The sequence below is a fragment of the Calypte anna genome, chromosome 1 (genome assembly GCF_003957555.1).
Source record: "Calypte anna isolate BGI_N300 chromosome 1, bCalAnn1_v1.p, whole genome shotgun sequence".
NCBI lineage: Eukaryota > Metazoa > Chordata > Aves > Apodiformes > Trochilidae > Calypte > Calypte anna.
The window spans coordinates 432,077-448,801 of record NC_044244.1 but is presented as its reverse complement, the minus strand read 5'-3'; the positions used below and the strand labels follow the sequence as shown (position 1 = coordinate 448,801).

The 16,725-nt window shown below is 46.7% G+C and overlaps 1 protein-coding gene across 1 annotated transcript in view; it reads left to right on the top strand.

Annotated features, from left to right (window-relative positions):
• Positions 1 to 16,725, top strand: part of UBE2H (ubiquitin conjugating enzyme E2 H) — a 63,809-nt gene that overhangs the window by 20,295 nt on the left and 26,789 nt on the right. Inside the window, exons 2-3 of the mRNA XM_030455823.1 lie at positions 14,052 to 14,128; positions 14,816 to 14,890. Of these exons, the coding sequence (XP_030311683.1) occupies positions 14,052 to 14,128; positions 14,816 to 14,890 (152 nt within the window). The remainder of the gene's footprint in view (positions 1 to 14,051; positions 14,129 to 14,815; positions 14,891 to 16,725) is intronic.

Here is a 16,725-nt window from a genome sequence, read left to right as displayed (position 1 = left end):
CCTCCCTGGGAAGCCAGGCTGAAGGCTTGGAGTTGTTCAGCCTGGAGAAGAGGAGGCTCCCAGGTGAGCTTAGAGCAACCTTCCAATATCTGAAGGGGCTCCAAGAAAGCTGGGGGAGGGCTTTGGACACAGGGGGGGTAGGGAGAGGAGAAGAGAAATGGGTTAAAACTTGGAGAGAAAGGGGAGATTGAGGTTGGAGATGGGGAGGAACTTCTTGAATTTGAGGATGGTGAGAGCCTGGCCCAGGTTGTCCAAGGAAGTTGTGGCTGCCCCATCCCTGGCAGTGTCTCAGGTCAGGTTGGATGGGGCTTGGAGCCCCCTGGGCTGGTGGGAGGTGTCCCTGCCCATGCAGAGGGTTGGGACTGGATGAGCTTTGAGGTCCCTTCCAACCCAAACCAGTCTGGGAGAACAGCACCATGCTGTAGCTGCCAGCTCAGAACCTTTAGTGGAAGAGGTGCTTACAGAGCAGCTTTGCCTTTTATCTCTGCTCTGATGTTTCAGCTCCTCTGTTTCAGCTCTCAGTTTATAGCAGAGGTCAGCAAGGCCCCAACCCTCTTCCCCAGATGTGGTTTTTAAAGCAAGTGGAGGCAGTGCAGCTGAGGAGGTGCCCCCCCCAGCTATCTTTCAGTCATGTTGCCAAACCCTTTTGTACTTCTTAGAAAGGCAGCTCCAGCAAGTAACCATCTTGCTCTCATCACATATGCTTATCACATGGACCAGTTCTTGGGGTGTTGCCAGGGTTTGGGTTTGGTTTAATTTTTTTTGGCTGTTTTTTTTTTTTTTTTTTTTTTTTTTTGTGCTAACCCAGCACTTCCTGGTGAGTCTCACCTCTGCTGTTCCTGTACACACACACACACAAAGAGACAAAAAAAATCCCACTGAATTGTGTTCCTGGCAGGCTGTGGGGAGTTGTCATTATATTTTATCCTGATTTCCAAGGGAGCAGAATCCCTGAGAGGACTTCAGAATATCTCCTCCCCCCTCAGTGTTTTCATAGCTCAAGCTTGAGTTTGTGGGAAGTCTCTTTGGGAGAGGACTTGGGGATTCTTGTTGAGGAGACATCATATGGTAAAGTGTTTATTAAAGCAGTTCTCAGGATTCCCATGTTTAACACTTTCTCAGCTCAGTGTTATGATGGAGCTGGAACTGCTGCAGCATCTCAGCACCCCCTGGACTCAGCATCTCTTGCAGGCAGGGAAAGATCCTGGTGAAGGAGAGCAAAAAGGATGGGGACTCTGCTTCTGGCTGCTCTGTGCCAAACCATCTTAAAATTAAGCTTATATTCAACACAATATATCTTGGAATTTACCAGAATGAAAGGATTTGCTTTGATACTTCTTCCTTCACTCACAGGGTGCTGAGACATCTCATACAAACAGTAATATTAGAAAGGTTGGACCAGATGATCCTTGAGGTCCCTTCCAATCTGACAATCTGTGATTCTACCATTAAACTCTTTGTCTTGTTTAAAATCCAGAACCTGAAATACTTCTGGAGTTTCACCTTAGTAAAAACTCCAGCCCTTCTCTGCAGCTCTCTGACTACAAGCTTGTCACATCCCAAGGGCTGTACATGATGAGATGGTTGCAGGTTTGGGGTTTTATGTCCTTGCTGCTGAGGTGTCCTGAGGTTCTTGCAGTTTCTAGGAGACTGTGTGGGCTTTGTGGAGTAAAAAGCATTTTATTAAAGTCTATAAACAAACCTAAAACCATCTTCATTTCAGGGGAAAAAGCCCCATCTGAAAACAATCTGTGTCTTTGGGAAGTCTGAGTTAGTGAAGTGATCCAACACATGAAGCATTTTGTTTTTAACAGACCTGGTACCTTCTTGTAAAATGTGGGATGGGGCCAATCCCCCCCCCCCCTCATGCAGTTAAATCTCAGGTTTGGTGTCAGGTCTCACACACCTTTGGGGTCACGCTCTTAATTCTGTGATTTTACAGCCACAGTTTCTCTTCCAGCAGTGTTTTGACAGATCTTGAACCCTCCCAAAGAGGAAATCATACTCAGCACAACTGGAACCAGGGATGGTTGTGTTTTTCTCCTTCTGGTGGTTCACTTAAAAAGCACTGGAAATTCCTCTCTTGTTTGACAAGTTTGTTACTTGTGTGTTAACCACTCCCTTCCCACCCCTGTGTACAAGCACCATGGCAACAAACTTCTCCTGCAAGCTGCAACAATGCAAATATTTTATCTAGTGGTTCAGCTTAGAGACAGATGTATGGCCCTGGAAACCACTGCTGCTGTCATCTTCGGTGCTTCTGGAGCTGACTCTCTTTTCCCCTGGGACTGACTCCAAATGCCAGCGTGGTGAATTCTGTGGCTTCTGGCTGAGAGTGCAAGATTCCTGATTATTCCCACCTTATTCATGCCAGGTGAGCAGCTTTTGTCAAGCTCCCCTGGGAGGACCAAGCATTGGGGCAGGGGATACCAGTGGAATTGGATCATGAGGATCTTTTCACCTCTCTGGTTGTCCCACAGAAGCCCAGCCAGGGCTTCCTGCTCCCATGGAATGGTTCTGTATTTTATCTTCCTTGCTACTCAATCCTGAAACCGTGCAGTCATCTCCAGCTGGGATCCATATAAGGAGTTTGCTAATCAACAGTTCCTTATCATTACAGACTAATTGCACACGTGAGAAACCAAGAGAATTTTCTTTCACTGAGATTCCAGGAATTCTTGTGCTTGGTCAAGGGTTGGAACAGACTGCCCAGGGAAGCGATGAAGTCCCCATCCCTGGAGGTGTTCAAAAAGCAATGTAAAGGTGGCAACCTGGAGACATGGTGTAGTGGGCATGGTGTTGGTGGGTTGAAGGTTGGACCTGATGGTCATAGAGGTCTTTTCCAACCTTAGTGATTCCATGATTCTGTTGTGTTCCATGTATCAGTTAAGCTGTCTCATTCCCAACTCCATTCCCTTCCATCAACTCCAGTTTCGTGTTTAAAAGTCTCATGAGAAGAAGCTGGCAGCTTCTTCTCAACTTCACTAAGCCATCTCCTTGCCTTTTTTGAGCAGAACCTCAGCAACCCTTGGAGTAGGTCACAATTTTAGATGGTTTCAAGCCATTTCTGTCCCACTTCTCCTCCTGGGCCTGACCAGCACCGCGTGTTGCACCGAAACGCCATCATTTCACGAGCAAAACTCCACCACGATGCAAATCAGAGAGTGTCCCTCAGAGCCTGGACCTGTTCTCATCCTGAATTGTGCTTGACTGCTGCTAGGTAGTTAAATGAGGACCTGGTACTGGGTGGGTGTTGTGTTCATCTTTGCCTGTAAATGCAAATTAATTGCACAGCAAATCAGCACCCCAGAGCCGGAGTTTGGTGGCTCTCGTTATCTCCTGTCAAGAGGACACTGGTTGTGTTCCCATCTAAGCTGACTGGTAAGGAGCTCTTGGTGCCACTGCTACAATTAAATGGTGATACATCCAGTGGAAGCAGTTTCAAATCAGTTTATTCCCATCTGGTTTCTCTAGGCAAAAAAAAAAAAAAAAAAAGTGTTTGCTGACTCTACCAAATGAGTCGAAACTTCTCGAGGGAACAGAGCAGTGAATTAATTTGTTTCCTGAAGGAAAAGGGCAGTCTTGTTCCATCCAACTTGGTATGAGATGTTCCTTGTTGTTTTCAGGGTGGTTCCTTTCACTTCTGGTGAGGGAAGAGAAGTTTTGGAAAAATTCAGACTTTGTTTCTAACCTGTTCATAGGAGGCAATTTGTGTGCAAAGTGTCCTTAGGGGAGAGCTGGCTTTTTCTTCTACATTTTCCTTATTATTCCAGTTTCTTGGCTCAAAGTTAAGTGGAGAGCAGCCAGACAGAAATCATCAGGAACTCCAAAGAAAGCAAAAGGCAGACTGGAGGGCAGAAGTTCCATCTCCCAAAAAACCCTGATCACGCTCAGGAGGTGTCTCCTGGCACACTTGGCTGCATCTGAAAAGTGCCTTTTGATGGGGTTGCTGGTGACAGGGGGTGTTGATCTTGGGGAAATTTGCCACCCTTGATGTGAAATTGTGAAGGTTGTGTGGAGAATAACTTAAGACTGCTCTTTCTTGTGTGATTTCTCATCTGAGTTGGTTAAAATCTGACAGAGAAGTGGTGAGCAAGGCTTGTTGGTTTGTTGGGGGTTTTTTTTCTTACAAAATGCTTGTGTGCAGTAGAATAAAAACTCAGCAGCCAAGTGCAGGCTGCTGTTCAAATTGATCACCCACTATTCCCTTTGTTTCCAGAGCATTTTCAGCTGAAATCATAACCAGCCATCATCTTGCAATCAGGAGGGTGAAGAGCTGGGAAAGCTGCTTGTCTTTCCACATCTGCCTGTGAGTGACTTGCTGTTCTTCAGGCTGTATGATTTCAGTGAGCTTCATGTCCTCCAAAGCTGTGGGGTTCTTCTTGAAGCCCAATTCAGATGAAGGAAGATTGCTATTTGCCCCAGGTACCTGAAGATAATCTGTAGGTTGCCCCAGTCAAGTCTTCCCTTCTTGCGGCCAATGCAGACCATGGGACTGGGTTTACTGACAGCACAACATCCTTGGCAAATAGTGAACCTATTTTTGGTGCTAGAAAACCCCTTTGCTTGAAGCTGGAAGCTTCAAGTGATGCCCTGGGTCAATGAGAATTAAGTAGCTTGAGGGGAAAACCAAGGGGTTTAATAATTTGAATGAGTTTTGCCAGGAGTTCTCAAGAAGTTTGCAAGAAAAAGGTGACTAAAAAGTCTTTTGCTGCTTGAGGAAATCAAGGATTTTGCTTCTCTTTCTGACCTTTTCCTCTTCTAAGTGTCCTTTTCTTCTGGTGCACTGCAGGGATGGAGAGAGAAGTGTGAGGGAAGTTAAATGTGAGTGAAGGGCAAGGACTTGGAAAATACAATTAAATATTCCTGATGCTTAAAGCATGGAAGTCATGGTTCTGGCTGTGGTTTCGTGTGCGCTGCTGGCACCTTGGGTGGCTTAAATCAGATGAAGGCAGGAGTTTAGAGGAGGCAAGGAGGCAACTGAGCTGAACTTGCCCTTTTGCTACCCACACCTCAGCATAACCAGTAATGCTGCTGAATCAGAGGGCTCCTTACAGATCACTGCAGGTTGTGTGTTTCACAGAGAGGAACTTGTTTCCCTTTGGAAGAAAAGGAGCTTGAATAACCAGCAGTCCCAGTGTTAGAGGTTATTTCTTGCTGCAGGATTCTGTTTACAAATACTTCAGAAGGATTTGCACCTCGAAGGAGTGGAGTGGTGATTTCTGTACCGAGTGGCTCCACGTCCATCCCATGGGTGGTGTAGGAGCACTCACTGCCTGCAAACCTCTTCATGAAGGAAAAAAAAAAAAATGTTATTTTTAAATCCCCCTTTGTCACAAAATATGCAGATGGTGAGTTATTTGGTTCAACATTCCAAGGGCCGGGTCCTGCACTTTGGCCACAACAACCCCATGGGGAGCTCCAGGCTGGGCACAGAGTGGTTGGAGAGCAGCCAGGCAGAAAGGGACCTGGGAGTCTGGATTGCCAGGAAGCTGAACATGAGCCAGCAGTGTGCCCAGGTGGCCAAGAAGGCCAATGGCATCCTGGCCTGTATCAGAAACAGCGTCACCAGCAGGTCCAAGGAGGTGATTCTGCCCCTATACTCAGCCCTGATAAGGCCACACCTTGAGTAACTGTGTTCAGTTCTGGGCCCCTCAGTTCAAGAAGGAGATTGAGGTGCTGGAGCAGGTCCAAAGGAGGCAACTGGGCTGGTGAAGGGACTGGAGCACAGATCCTATGCGGAGAGGCTGAGGGAGCTGGGGGTGTTGAGGCTGGAGAAGAGGAGGCTCAGGGGAGACCTCATCACTTTCTGCAACTCCCTGAAAGGAGGTTGGAGCCAGGGGGGGGTTGGGCTCTTTTCCCAGGCAACTCTCAGCAAGACAAGAGGGCAGGGTCTCAAGTTGTGCCGGGGGAAGTTCAGATTGGATATTAGAAAGAATTTTTTCACAGAAAGGGTGATCAGACATTGGAACGGGCTGCCTGGGGAGGTGGTGGACTCTTCATCCCTGGAGACATTTAAAAAGCAACTCGATGTGGCACTCAGTGCCATGGTCTAGTGACTGTGGTGGTAGTTGATGAAGGGTTGGACTCGATGGTCTCTGAGGTCCCTTCCAACCCAGCCTATTCTATGATTCTATGATTCTATGATTTCCTCAACAATACATTCCAAGCTGCTTAGGTGAATGCTTCCAAAGCTGAATTATTATTTTTTTTTAATTAAATATCCACAGATGTGGTCTTGTCATTTCCCCTCAGATTCAGAATGTCTTCTCTGGTCAGGTTCTTCACCTGGATGGATAGCTGTAGATGAGTCTCCACAAGTAAGAGATCCTTAGAAGGCAGGAATTTGCTTTCTGGCACTGACCAGTTTGTGTTAAGATACATTTAGATAAATACACAAAATTCTTTTTCCCTGGAGCATCCCATCTTTCTGCTTTGTCTGTCTCTCTGGGACAGGGAGCTCGTGGCCATTTGTGTTGTTAGGCTTGTAAAAATATTTTAAGTGAAATATTTTCAGCTAGAAACCTGCTTATAACTGAAGTTAATTTCAAAGGAACTTATTGAAGGGTTTGGTTTTTTTTTTTTGGTTTTCATTTTTTAAGGCTAAACATTTGCCAGGAAAAAAACCATTTAACCCTGCAAACAGAGTAGCCATCTGTTGGCTGTGATGTTCATCTGGGATTTGGGGAGATCTGGGTGTTAAGTTGTATCCTAACAAATATTTATTTCTTTTTAATTACTGTAGGGGAGATCCAGCCCTACAGCGCTGGGTGGCCCTGCATGAGCATGAGGGAATAAGAACTCAAGTCTGGACCAAGCAAATCCATAGTGGTCAGTCTGTTTCTGACTGATGGTTGGGTTAGGGTTGGGTTAGGGTTGGGTTAGGGTTGGGTTAGGGTTGGGTTAGGGTTGGGTTAGGGTTGGGTTGGTTTAGGGTTAGGGTTAGGGTTAGAGTTAGGGTTAGGGTTAGAGTTAGGGTTAGGGTTGGGTTGGTTTAGGGTTGGGTTGGAGTTAGGGTTGGGTTGGAGTTAGGGTTAGGGTTGGAGTTAGGGTTAGGGTTGGGTTGGAGTTAGGGTTAGGGTTGGAGTTAGGGTTAGGGTTGGAGTTAGGGTTAGGGTTGGAGTTAGGGTTAGGGTTGGAGTTAGGGTTAGGGTTGGAGTTAGGGTTAGGGTTGGAGTTAGGGTTAGGGTTGGAGTTAGGGTTAGGGTTGGAGTTAGGGTTAGGGTTGGAGTTAGGGTTAGGGTTGGAGTTAGGGTTAGGGTTGGAGTTAGGGTTAGGGTTGGAGTTAGGGTTAGGGTTGGAGTTAGGGTTAGGGTTGGAGTTAGGGTTAGGGTTAGGGTTAGGGTTAGGGTTGGGTTGGGTTAGGGTTGGGTTGGGTTAGGGTTGGGTTAGGGTTGGGTTAGGGTTGGGTTAGGGTTGGGTTAGGGTTGGGTTAGGGTTGGGTTAGGGTTGGGTTAGGGTTGGGTTAGGGTTGGGTTAGGGTTGGGTTAGGGTTGGGTTAGGGTTAGAGTTAGGGTTAGAGTTAGGGTTAGAGTTAGGGTTGGGTTGGTTTAGGGTTGGTTAGATTTAGGGTTGGGTTGTTTAGGGTTGGTTGAACCCTTTACTTATTGCTTTCCAGATTCAGAAGGTTTTGTGTGGTGGTTTTGAGGTTGGGTTTTTTTTTCCAGTCTGAAGGCAGAGTAGGCAAAATGCTTTAAATCACTTCTCATTCTGACCAAAGAAACAATTTCCTACGAGCTCAACCCTGAACAATAGAGCCTTGATCTTGATAGGGGGCTGGGGATGTTACTGTAATGCTAATAGGTGGCACGGTTGGCCTTGAGCTTCTGGCACATTTCAGGCACTGTATAGGGAGCCTGTAATCAGCTGCAGAAAAATTCCCTTCTGTCTCTCTCCTAGCAACCCCCTCTGAACTGATATTTGAGCAGAAGCTTGCTTTCCATATCATCATCTAAATATTTTTGACACCTCCTGTCATTCAGTTCTCTTGGGACTGAGATAAATCACCTCCAGGTCCTCAGGACTCCCTACTTGTTTTTGTGGTCTTTAAGGTAAAGCTTTTGAACTTTTTATCTGTTAGAAACCTGACATGTATCCAGAGTTGCTCTTTTCTCTTGAGTCTCACACTGGCTACATTTGACACAAAGTCAAATTAATACAGTTGAAATGAGGAGGAGACAAAAGCAGCAAGACCAGAAGTCACCTGGAGTAGCAGGAGCAAGCTGTGAGTCTTGAAAGGGCTTTGGTTGTGTTTTCATGGAACATTTCAGCACGTGGGATGTGTAACAAGCTGCTTTTGTGGCTCTTTAATCTTGACCCCATACACACAGGGTGTAACTGTGCAGTTGGAGCCACTGGGTTGCCAGTTGAATCCAGAATGGTAAAAATCTTTATCCATTATTTGCTCGTCCTCTTTCTGTAAAGCTGAATAATGAAAAGTGTGGTGGGAGAGAGTGTGGAATTCATCTTAAGTGAGAAACAAGGTGAGAGGGGGTTGTGGGCTTCCCTGTAAATGTTGATGATGTGCTGGAAGTCCTGAGTGCTGACAGGATTGCTTCAGTCATAGGATGGCTTGGGTTGAAAGGGACTTTTCTGGGCAGGTTTGGATCAGTGGACAAAGGAAAAGAGTTAATGGGAATCCAGGACATCCTGGAATGGAGCTGCCTGGAAGGAGGTTGTAGAGAAGCTGTGTTGGGCTCTTCTTCTCCCAAGTAACCAGCAATAGGATAAGAGGAATGGATTAGGGGTTAGAAATGGGTTTCAGTTGTGCCAGGAGAGGTTTTAGGTTGGATATTAGGAACAATTTAATTACTGAAAGAGTGGTGAAGCATTGGGATGGGCTGCCCAGGGAGGTGGTGGAGTCACCATCCCTGGAGGTGTTGAAGAAGTATCCAGATGTGGCACTTCAGGAGATAGCTCAGTGCTTGTAGGAGTTGGATTATGGTTGGACTGGGTGATCTGGAAAGTCTTTTTCACCTGTAGTGATTCTGTAAATGTGTGGGGGCTGCTGTGAGCAGTCTGGTCACCTTCATTGTAGGAGTTTTGTTCCATATTCTTGATGCTCTTTCCTTGGGGCTTCCTGATTTTGTTGGAAGGCATGGAGAATGTCTTCTTCCTGGGAACTCCTTGGGCTTGCTGCAGGATCTGGCACCAGGCCCTGGGTAGCTTGGAATGCAAGAGAGAAGATTTGTTCTGCTTGAGGCACAACTGGGTTCCTTAAGTCTTGTGGCTCTCCAAACTGGCAATTCTTTCTTGGATCTGAGGCAGCTGATTAATTGCTGGCATGTTTGGAAGGGGATTCATTTGGGTTTTGGTTCTAAGATTTGGGCCTTATGGGGAAAAAATCTGAGCTGAGAAAATAGTTGGGTTGGAGCCTCTGTTCTTCCCTCAGAGATGCATTTCCCTCCTCTGTGCTGGAGCTTTCTCTGGGAACCTGGTTCAGAAGGACAGCCCTCTTCAGAGAGACTTAGACAGGCTGGAGAGTTGGGCAGAGAGAAACATGATGAAGTTCAACAAGGGGAAGTGTAGAGTTTTGCATTTGGGGAAGAACAACCCGATGTCCCAGTATAGGTTGGGGGCTGACCTGCTGGAGAGCAGTGTAGGTGAAAGAGACCTGGGGGTCCTGGTAGACAAGAGGATGACCATGAGCCAGCAATGTGCCCTTGTGGCCAAGAAGGCCAATGGCATCCTGGGGTGCATTAGAAAGGGGGTGGTTAGTAGGTCAAGAGAGGTTCTCCTCCCCCTCTATTCTGCATTGGTGAGGCCGCACCTGGAGTATTGTGTCCAGTTCTGGGCCCCTCAGTTCAAGAAGGACAGGGAAGTGCTTGAAAGAGTCCAGCGCAGAGCTACTAAGATGATTAAGGGAGTGGAACATCTCCCTTATGAGGAAAGGCTGAGGGAGCTGGGTCTCTTTAGTTTGGAGAAAAGGAGACTGAGGGGTGACCTCATCAATGTTTTCAAATATGTAAGGGGTGAGTGTCAGGGAGATGGAGTTAGGCTCTTCTCAGTGGTGACCAGTGATAGGACAAGGGGTAATGGGTGTAAATTGGAGCACAGGAGGTTCAAGTTGAATATTCGAAAAACTTTTTTTCCTGTAAGGGTGACAGAGCCCTGGAACAGGCTGCCCAGGGGGGTCGTGGAGTCTCCTTCACTGGAGACATTCAAAACCCGCTTGGACACGTTCCTATGCGAGGTTCTCTAGGTGGCCCTGATCTGGCAGGGGGGGTTGGACTAGATGATCTTTCGAGGTCCCTTCTAACCCCTAGGATTCTATGATTCTATGAATGTCCTTTCTGCTGCTTCAGGGTTCCCTGTTACAGCTTTGCAGGATGGGAGGGAGAAGCTTTGAGGTCTCTTTGGGTTCCTGGGGTCCTAAGTTATTCAGAAAATGTTTCTTGGGGATCATGTGTGCTAATGGGATGGGTCTGAAGACTTCTGGAGATGGAAGGACATTGTAGGGTATCCATGCACCTCTCCCACTAATGCTCTCCATCATTTTGTTAGTGACATTTTCAGATTTCAAGTTCCTGGGCATCTCTACCTTGAAAGAAAACTTGATGGAAAGGGGAAAGGGAAGATGGTTCACCCAGTTTGTGCTAAAACATAAGGCCTCACCTGGAAGTCAGCTCATGCTTAGGCAAGAGGCCTTCCCCAGCCTCCTCAGTTCTGCTACTGCAGAGATTCCATGAATCCAGAGATTCCCTCCATGTTGATCCAAGGGCCTTAATCCTGAAATTCTCTTTGCTTTCAGTCTGTTCCAAAACTTCTACCACGTTCAGAGCAGCTGTTCCCAAATGCAGCATCCACATCCCACTCCATATCCCTTTGATGAGCCCAACTTGCTGGGTTTTTGTAGGAATTTTGGGTCATGGCCTCAACAGGGAGAGTAATGAAATATGGCACCACATTGCATGGTAATAATTCTTTGAACTTGGGAACTCTAGGACTGAATTGGAGTGTTGAAAGCTCTGCTTTACTTTATGGTCAGGATTAAGTTGAGGAGCAGGAGTAGACAATCTGCAGCTGCTCAGGAGCTCACTCTGAAGATCTTTTTTTTAACTGAGTAAAACCATTTGTATTTAACCTGATCCACAAAGCTGCTAAGGTAACATACTTTAGTATCAAATATTTCACTCTCAGGCATCAGCATCCACAGGAGGTTTGTGTAAGGGTGTTTCTAAGAGGTGGATTTTAGTGATCAGTGAGATGAGTGGGTGAATTTTCAGGGAAAATTCAACCTGCTCAAGCCAGAATTTAAAATTCACTCTCATGCTCCTGGGTGCTGTGAGAAGATGGGGTCACAAATGTCCCTTAACACCAGGTCTTGAATCAAGCTGCTGAAGGGACTCTTCCCAAACCTCTAGGGATGTAGCTTGTCCCAGAGGTGCCCCTTTGCCTTTTAGCAGAGAAATTGCTGGCACTTGGGGCACTTGGGCATCAATCTGCCCTATAGGAGCTGCTTTTGGGTGGCTACCAGGTGCATTTTACTCCTTGCCATGTCACTGCAGGGCAGAGCAGCTCACACTGACCTGAGAAAACTCTGGAGCCAAGACAAACCTCTATAAACTTCTATCCCTTCCTGTTAAGAGTGAGGGGAAGAAGATTATTTCATCCAGACTCTTTTGGAGCTGGCACTGTGGGAAAACTTTGCCTGATCTGGGGATCATTCTTAGGAAACTCCAATAAATCCTGATGGACCCCACAGATGGGGCTCAGATCAGTGTGGGTGGGTACAGGAGCCTCTTCAAATGTATCTGATGCACCTTAAACACCCTCAGAGATCTGAGGATTCAACCTGAGCTGAGAATTATTTGTTCCTGGTGGTAGGTTCCAGGCAGTTGTGTTCCTGGTGAGTCAGGAATGTTTCCAGGAGTGTGTTACTTGTGTGTTTGCTCAGTGCCAGGGAGGTGGGAGGGGGTCAGCATCCCAGCTGCAACTCAAAGAGAATCCTGAGCAAATTTTGTGCCTTGAAAGCAGGAAACCTTTTGCACCAGAGTGAGGAGTCTTGGTAACAAAAGGAAGGGGACCTGGCTTCAGTTCTTCAGTGTTTCTGCTTTGCTGCTGTGGTGTTGAGGATATTTATTTGGATATTCTGGGCTGTTGCCTTCTTCCCTCAAGCAGGGGCAGCCTCTGCAGTGCAGAGCTGAAGAAAGTTGAAGTTTAGGTGGGAATAAACCTTTGATTTTCTCCTGCTCTTGTTCTCCCCCCCCCTTTCCCCGATGCCTCTCTCTTAATTCACATTAAGATTATTGATTAAGGATAATTGATGTAGGATATTACTCACAATCCATTAATCCAGATTTATAGCAGAATTATTCAGCAAGCTCGGGTGCCACAGCATCACCATTAATTGTCTTCACTGAGCCTTCCTTGAAATGATGATTTCTTGCCTTTCCAGTTCTATTCCCTTCTTCCCAAAGCCCTGGTGCTTCCATTCTTTCCTTTTAAATGTTAAGAAATGCAGTTGTCCTTTTTGTGCTGTAACCCTGCCTCATAATCTCGCTCTCCTGCCATCTCTCTGAAGATGCAGGGATTTTTTTATCTATTTTTTTTTTTTTCTGTTGGTCTTGCAAGTCAAATTACCATGAGATTGCCATAATTTGCATCGTAGCAGTGGGAGGCCATCTGACAGCCCCAAAGGCAGCCAAGGAGAATTGAATTCATCAGAGCAGGGATTGGGGAGAGTTCTGCTCCTCTAATCTGGGCAAGAGAGTAAATGTTTCATGGGAGCAGTTGGCAAGGGTGACTTTCTTGTCTTGTGGCTCATTTCCTCATGAAATGAACCTCCTGAAGTTCAGGAAGGCCCAAGTGTAGAGTTCTGCATCTGGGGAGGAATAACCCCAACCCCCAGTACAGAGTTGGGAATGTCCTGCTAGAAAGCAGCTCCTGGAGAAACCCTTGGAGTCCTGGGGGACAGGGAATTCTCCAGGGGTCAGCAATGTGCCCTTGGGGCCAAGAGGGCCAATGGTGTCCTGGGGGCATCAGGAAAAGTGTGTCCAGCAGATCCAGGGAGGTTCTCCTCCTCCTCCTCCTCCTCCTCCTCCTCTGCTCTGCCCTGGGGAGAGCACCCCTGGAATCCTGGCTCCAGTTTGGGGCTCCCCAGTTGAGGAGAGTCTGGGTTCTACTGGAGAAAGGCCAAGGGAGAGGTGGGAGGGTGAGGAAGGGACTTGAGCATCTGTGCTGGGAAGAAAGAGTGAGAGGCCTGGGGCTGTTGAGGCTGGAGAAGAGAAGGCTGAGAGGGGATGTGCTGAATGTCCATCAGTAGCTGAGGGGTGGGGGGCAAGAGGAAGGGGCCAATCTCTTTTTGGGGGTGGGCAGGGAGAGGCCAAGGAAGACTGGGTTGAAGGGAGAAGAGAGGAAGTTGCAGCTCAGCATGAGGAGAAAGTTGTTGAGGGTGAGGCTGAGGGAGCCCTGGCCCAGGCTGCCCAGAGAGGTTGTGGAGTCTCCTTCTCTGGAGCCTTTCCAAACCCCCCTGGCTGTGTTCCTGTGTGGGCTGCCCTGGGGGATCCTGCTGGGGCAGGGGGGTTGCACTGGGGCATCTTCAGTGATTCTGTAACATTCTGTGATTCCTGAGGGCTGGAAAAGGAGAAGGATTCTCTCCAAGTCCTGGCCTCACCTCCCAGCCTTGCCCTATGGTTCACATCTGTGTGAATTGAGGCTTTGGAGCCATTTCTGGATTTTTAGGTCCTCTCCATGGCCCTAATAATTTTCCAAGTACATTTCTGATAGTGACTTGGTATTTTCTTAAATCCAAGCTCACACTCAATAGAAGCAGATGGAAAACACAGAGCAGCTCTGGGGGAAAGGGAGCCATCATCTCAAGATTGCTCCATGCAGGGGGAGGGATTCTTCAGCCTGTAGAATTGGTTTTTTATGGATGTCATTGTGGTGGTGTGGTCACAGGTGTGTTCAAGACTCTTCAATTACATGCTGTAGGAGATGGTGAATATTTGGTTTAAAACTCTTTGGTTTTTCAGGCTTCTAGGAAGTAGCTGAATTAAATAACTTTTGTCTCCTGGAATAAATATTTTCCTTTACTTCTGATCTATCAGTATTGAGAGCAAACACGAAGTCACAATCTTAGGAGGACTTAATGAATTTGTTGTGAAGTTTTATGGACCACAAGGAAGTAAGTATACAACCCAACCCTTCTGTGAAAGACCAAAACCAGTGGCTCCCAGTGGGGGAGCAGTGATTTGAGACATTCTTCTGGAGCAGAAGAAGAGAGGAGCAGATTTCAGTGGGGGTGAAGGATCAAAGGGTTGCAGTGTTTGAAGGCTCCTGTCTCCAGGGTGGGGAAGAAGCACAACTGTGAGCATTAAAACAGATGAACCACTTCCCTTGGAGCTCTGCCTTTGGACAGCTGAGCCTTCTGCTATGGCCTTGTTGATCCTTAGCTTTTCTAGACCTGGTTTTGTAAGTTTGTCAGAAGTTTTGGACCAGCCAGTCCAATTTTTGTGGGGTTTGTAGTCAGGATGACTTTGCTGGTGACTGGCTCACAAAGTCAGGTCTCCAGTGTGCCTTAATTTAGCAACATCTCTAAAGGTAAGTAGATTATTCTAAAGTCTCTGTTTTTAATAAGGCTCTTGTGTCTTTGTGCCAAGATCTTCTGCAGTGTCAGTGAAAATCAGGTATTTCTTGCCAGGCAGCACAGGAAAAAAAAAAAAAAAGGCTTTTACTGTAGGAGGTTTGCTATGAAATGTTACCCCCTGATGGAACTGAGGATTCTTTCAAAGATGTTTTGCTTAATGCCACTGTTCTGTTGATGCTCTCCTGAGTGTTGAAGTGTCTAATACCTGTGTTTCTTTTGTTGCAGCCCCATATGAAGGTGGAGTATGGAAAGTTAGAGTCGACCTTCCTGATAAATACCCTTTCAAATCCCCATCTATAGGTAACCACTCATCACTTTCAGTCCAAAAAATGCTTTTGTGCAGGAGAGATGTTCCTCCTTATGGTGTTGTTTCAGGTGAAGTTGCTCCAACCCTCAGTGCCAATCCTAAGATCTTTACTTTAAATCTGCAGAATGCTTTTACTGTAAACTTCCACCTCTCCCATGCCAAGCCAAGAGGAAAACTTGGTGGACTTTGGGGCTTTTGGGCTAGGAGCTGGAAATGTGGTTGGGTTGCATGTTTGTGTGCTGATGAGCTCAGCCTTTCTGCCTTGTGCTTTTTAAATAATAGAGTCATCCATGGGGAAGGTGCAGGATACCACAATCAGGGCTGGAGCCCATTTATATAAAATGATTCATCTGGTGTGGAGACCACAATGCACCTCATGGTCTGGGGGTGAAGGGACTGTTGGGACCTCTTGTCCAGGAGTGGATGGAAGTGAAGGGAGGAGCTGAAACCTGTGTCCTCTAGGATTAGGCTGATGTATATGTGGAAAAATGTCAAAACAGGGACCTGTCACTAAAAAAAAATTGCAGCTGGCTGAACTGGTTTGGCTTGCTTAAGCTTTGAGAGCAAATGAGTTTCATAAGGAAATACTCTTTCTGAGCTGTATCCATCCTGTCTTTGCCCTTGGGTGATTTAACTCGGGTGCCTTCTGATACCTAAACTTTTTTTTGTCACTTAAGCTACAAATAAAATAGCCAATACTGCTTGGAAAACTGGAGCAGATGCCCAGGGATCCAACAGCTCTATTCTGGTTTATGGAATAAGGGTTGGTAACTCTTGTGGTGTTTCTCCATCACAAGGGTGTGCTTGTGGCTCAGACCACTGGAGGACTCTGAAGAATGGAGAAAACAGCCTGAGGAGAAGTGGTGTGGAAAGTTGACCGAGATGGGTTGGACCAGATGGGTCCTTTCCAATATCAACATCCCAATTTGGAGTTGATAAGTTTGGGCTGCTTCCTTAAAATAGGCTCTCAGGTTAAGAGTGCTTTCTATTTAAGCTCCCTCTGTCTCTCTGGGGTGAGAAAGAATTTGTCTAGTTCCCAATGTGAACTGTGCCTTTTGGGGAAGAGTGATGCTGCTCCTACACAGTCTTTTTACCTTTCTTTTTATTCCTCTGGCAACCTTAACTGAACCCCAGGAACATGCAGGCAGCTGAGGAATGATGCAGAGTTCCTGCAGCCATGTGAAACCCTTCCCTGCTTCCTCTTGAGTCAGCTCTGGAGCTTGCTTAGAAACCTCTTAGGTCAGAAACTTGTTTACCAGATAAACTCTTGTGTTCTTTGGTGCCAGTTATTTCCCCCTCCCCACTTCTCAGATACCACAAACCAATGCAGATCAGGCTGCTGTCACTTTGGCAGTTTTTAAATATGGGCTGGCTACAGACAACTCCCAGAAAAAAGCATTGAAAAAGCCAAACTTTTCCTTGGTATTAATTGCTTTGGTGCTTGATTGTTTTTCTCTCTCCTGATGTTCTTCCAGTGTGGATCAGAAATCCCTACTCAAGATTATTTTTCTCTCTCCTGACGTTCTTCCAGCGTGGATCAGAATTCAAGGTTGCAGGCTTAAAGCAAAACCAGGCTTTTCTTTCCAGCAGCCTGTGCAGCTAAAAGTCAGCCAGGTTCTTGTATCTTTGTAGTGGTGTTGATTTAGGCTCAGGGTTAGGTTCATGGAAGGTGGCAGCTTTCACCTTCTTGCTGGTTTGGCTTGGAGATTCTTCTCGTGCTGGTTGGGATGGGCAGGAACAGCCATCAGGATTGACCCAGCTGCATTTTCAGACCTGACACCACAAGGATGGCCCTTTTCCTTGTCACCTTGAGGGAGGGAAGTGTGTG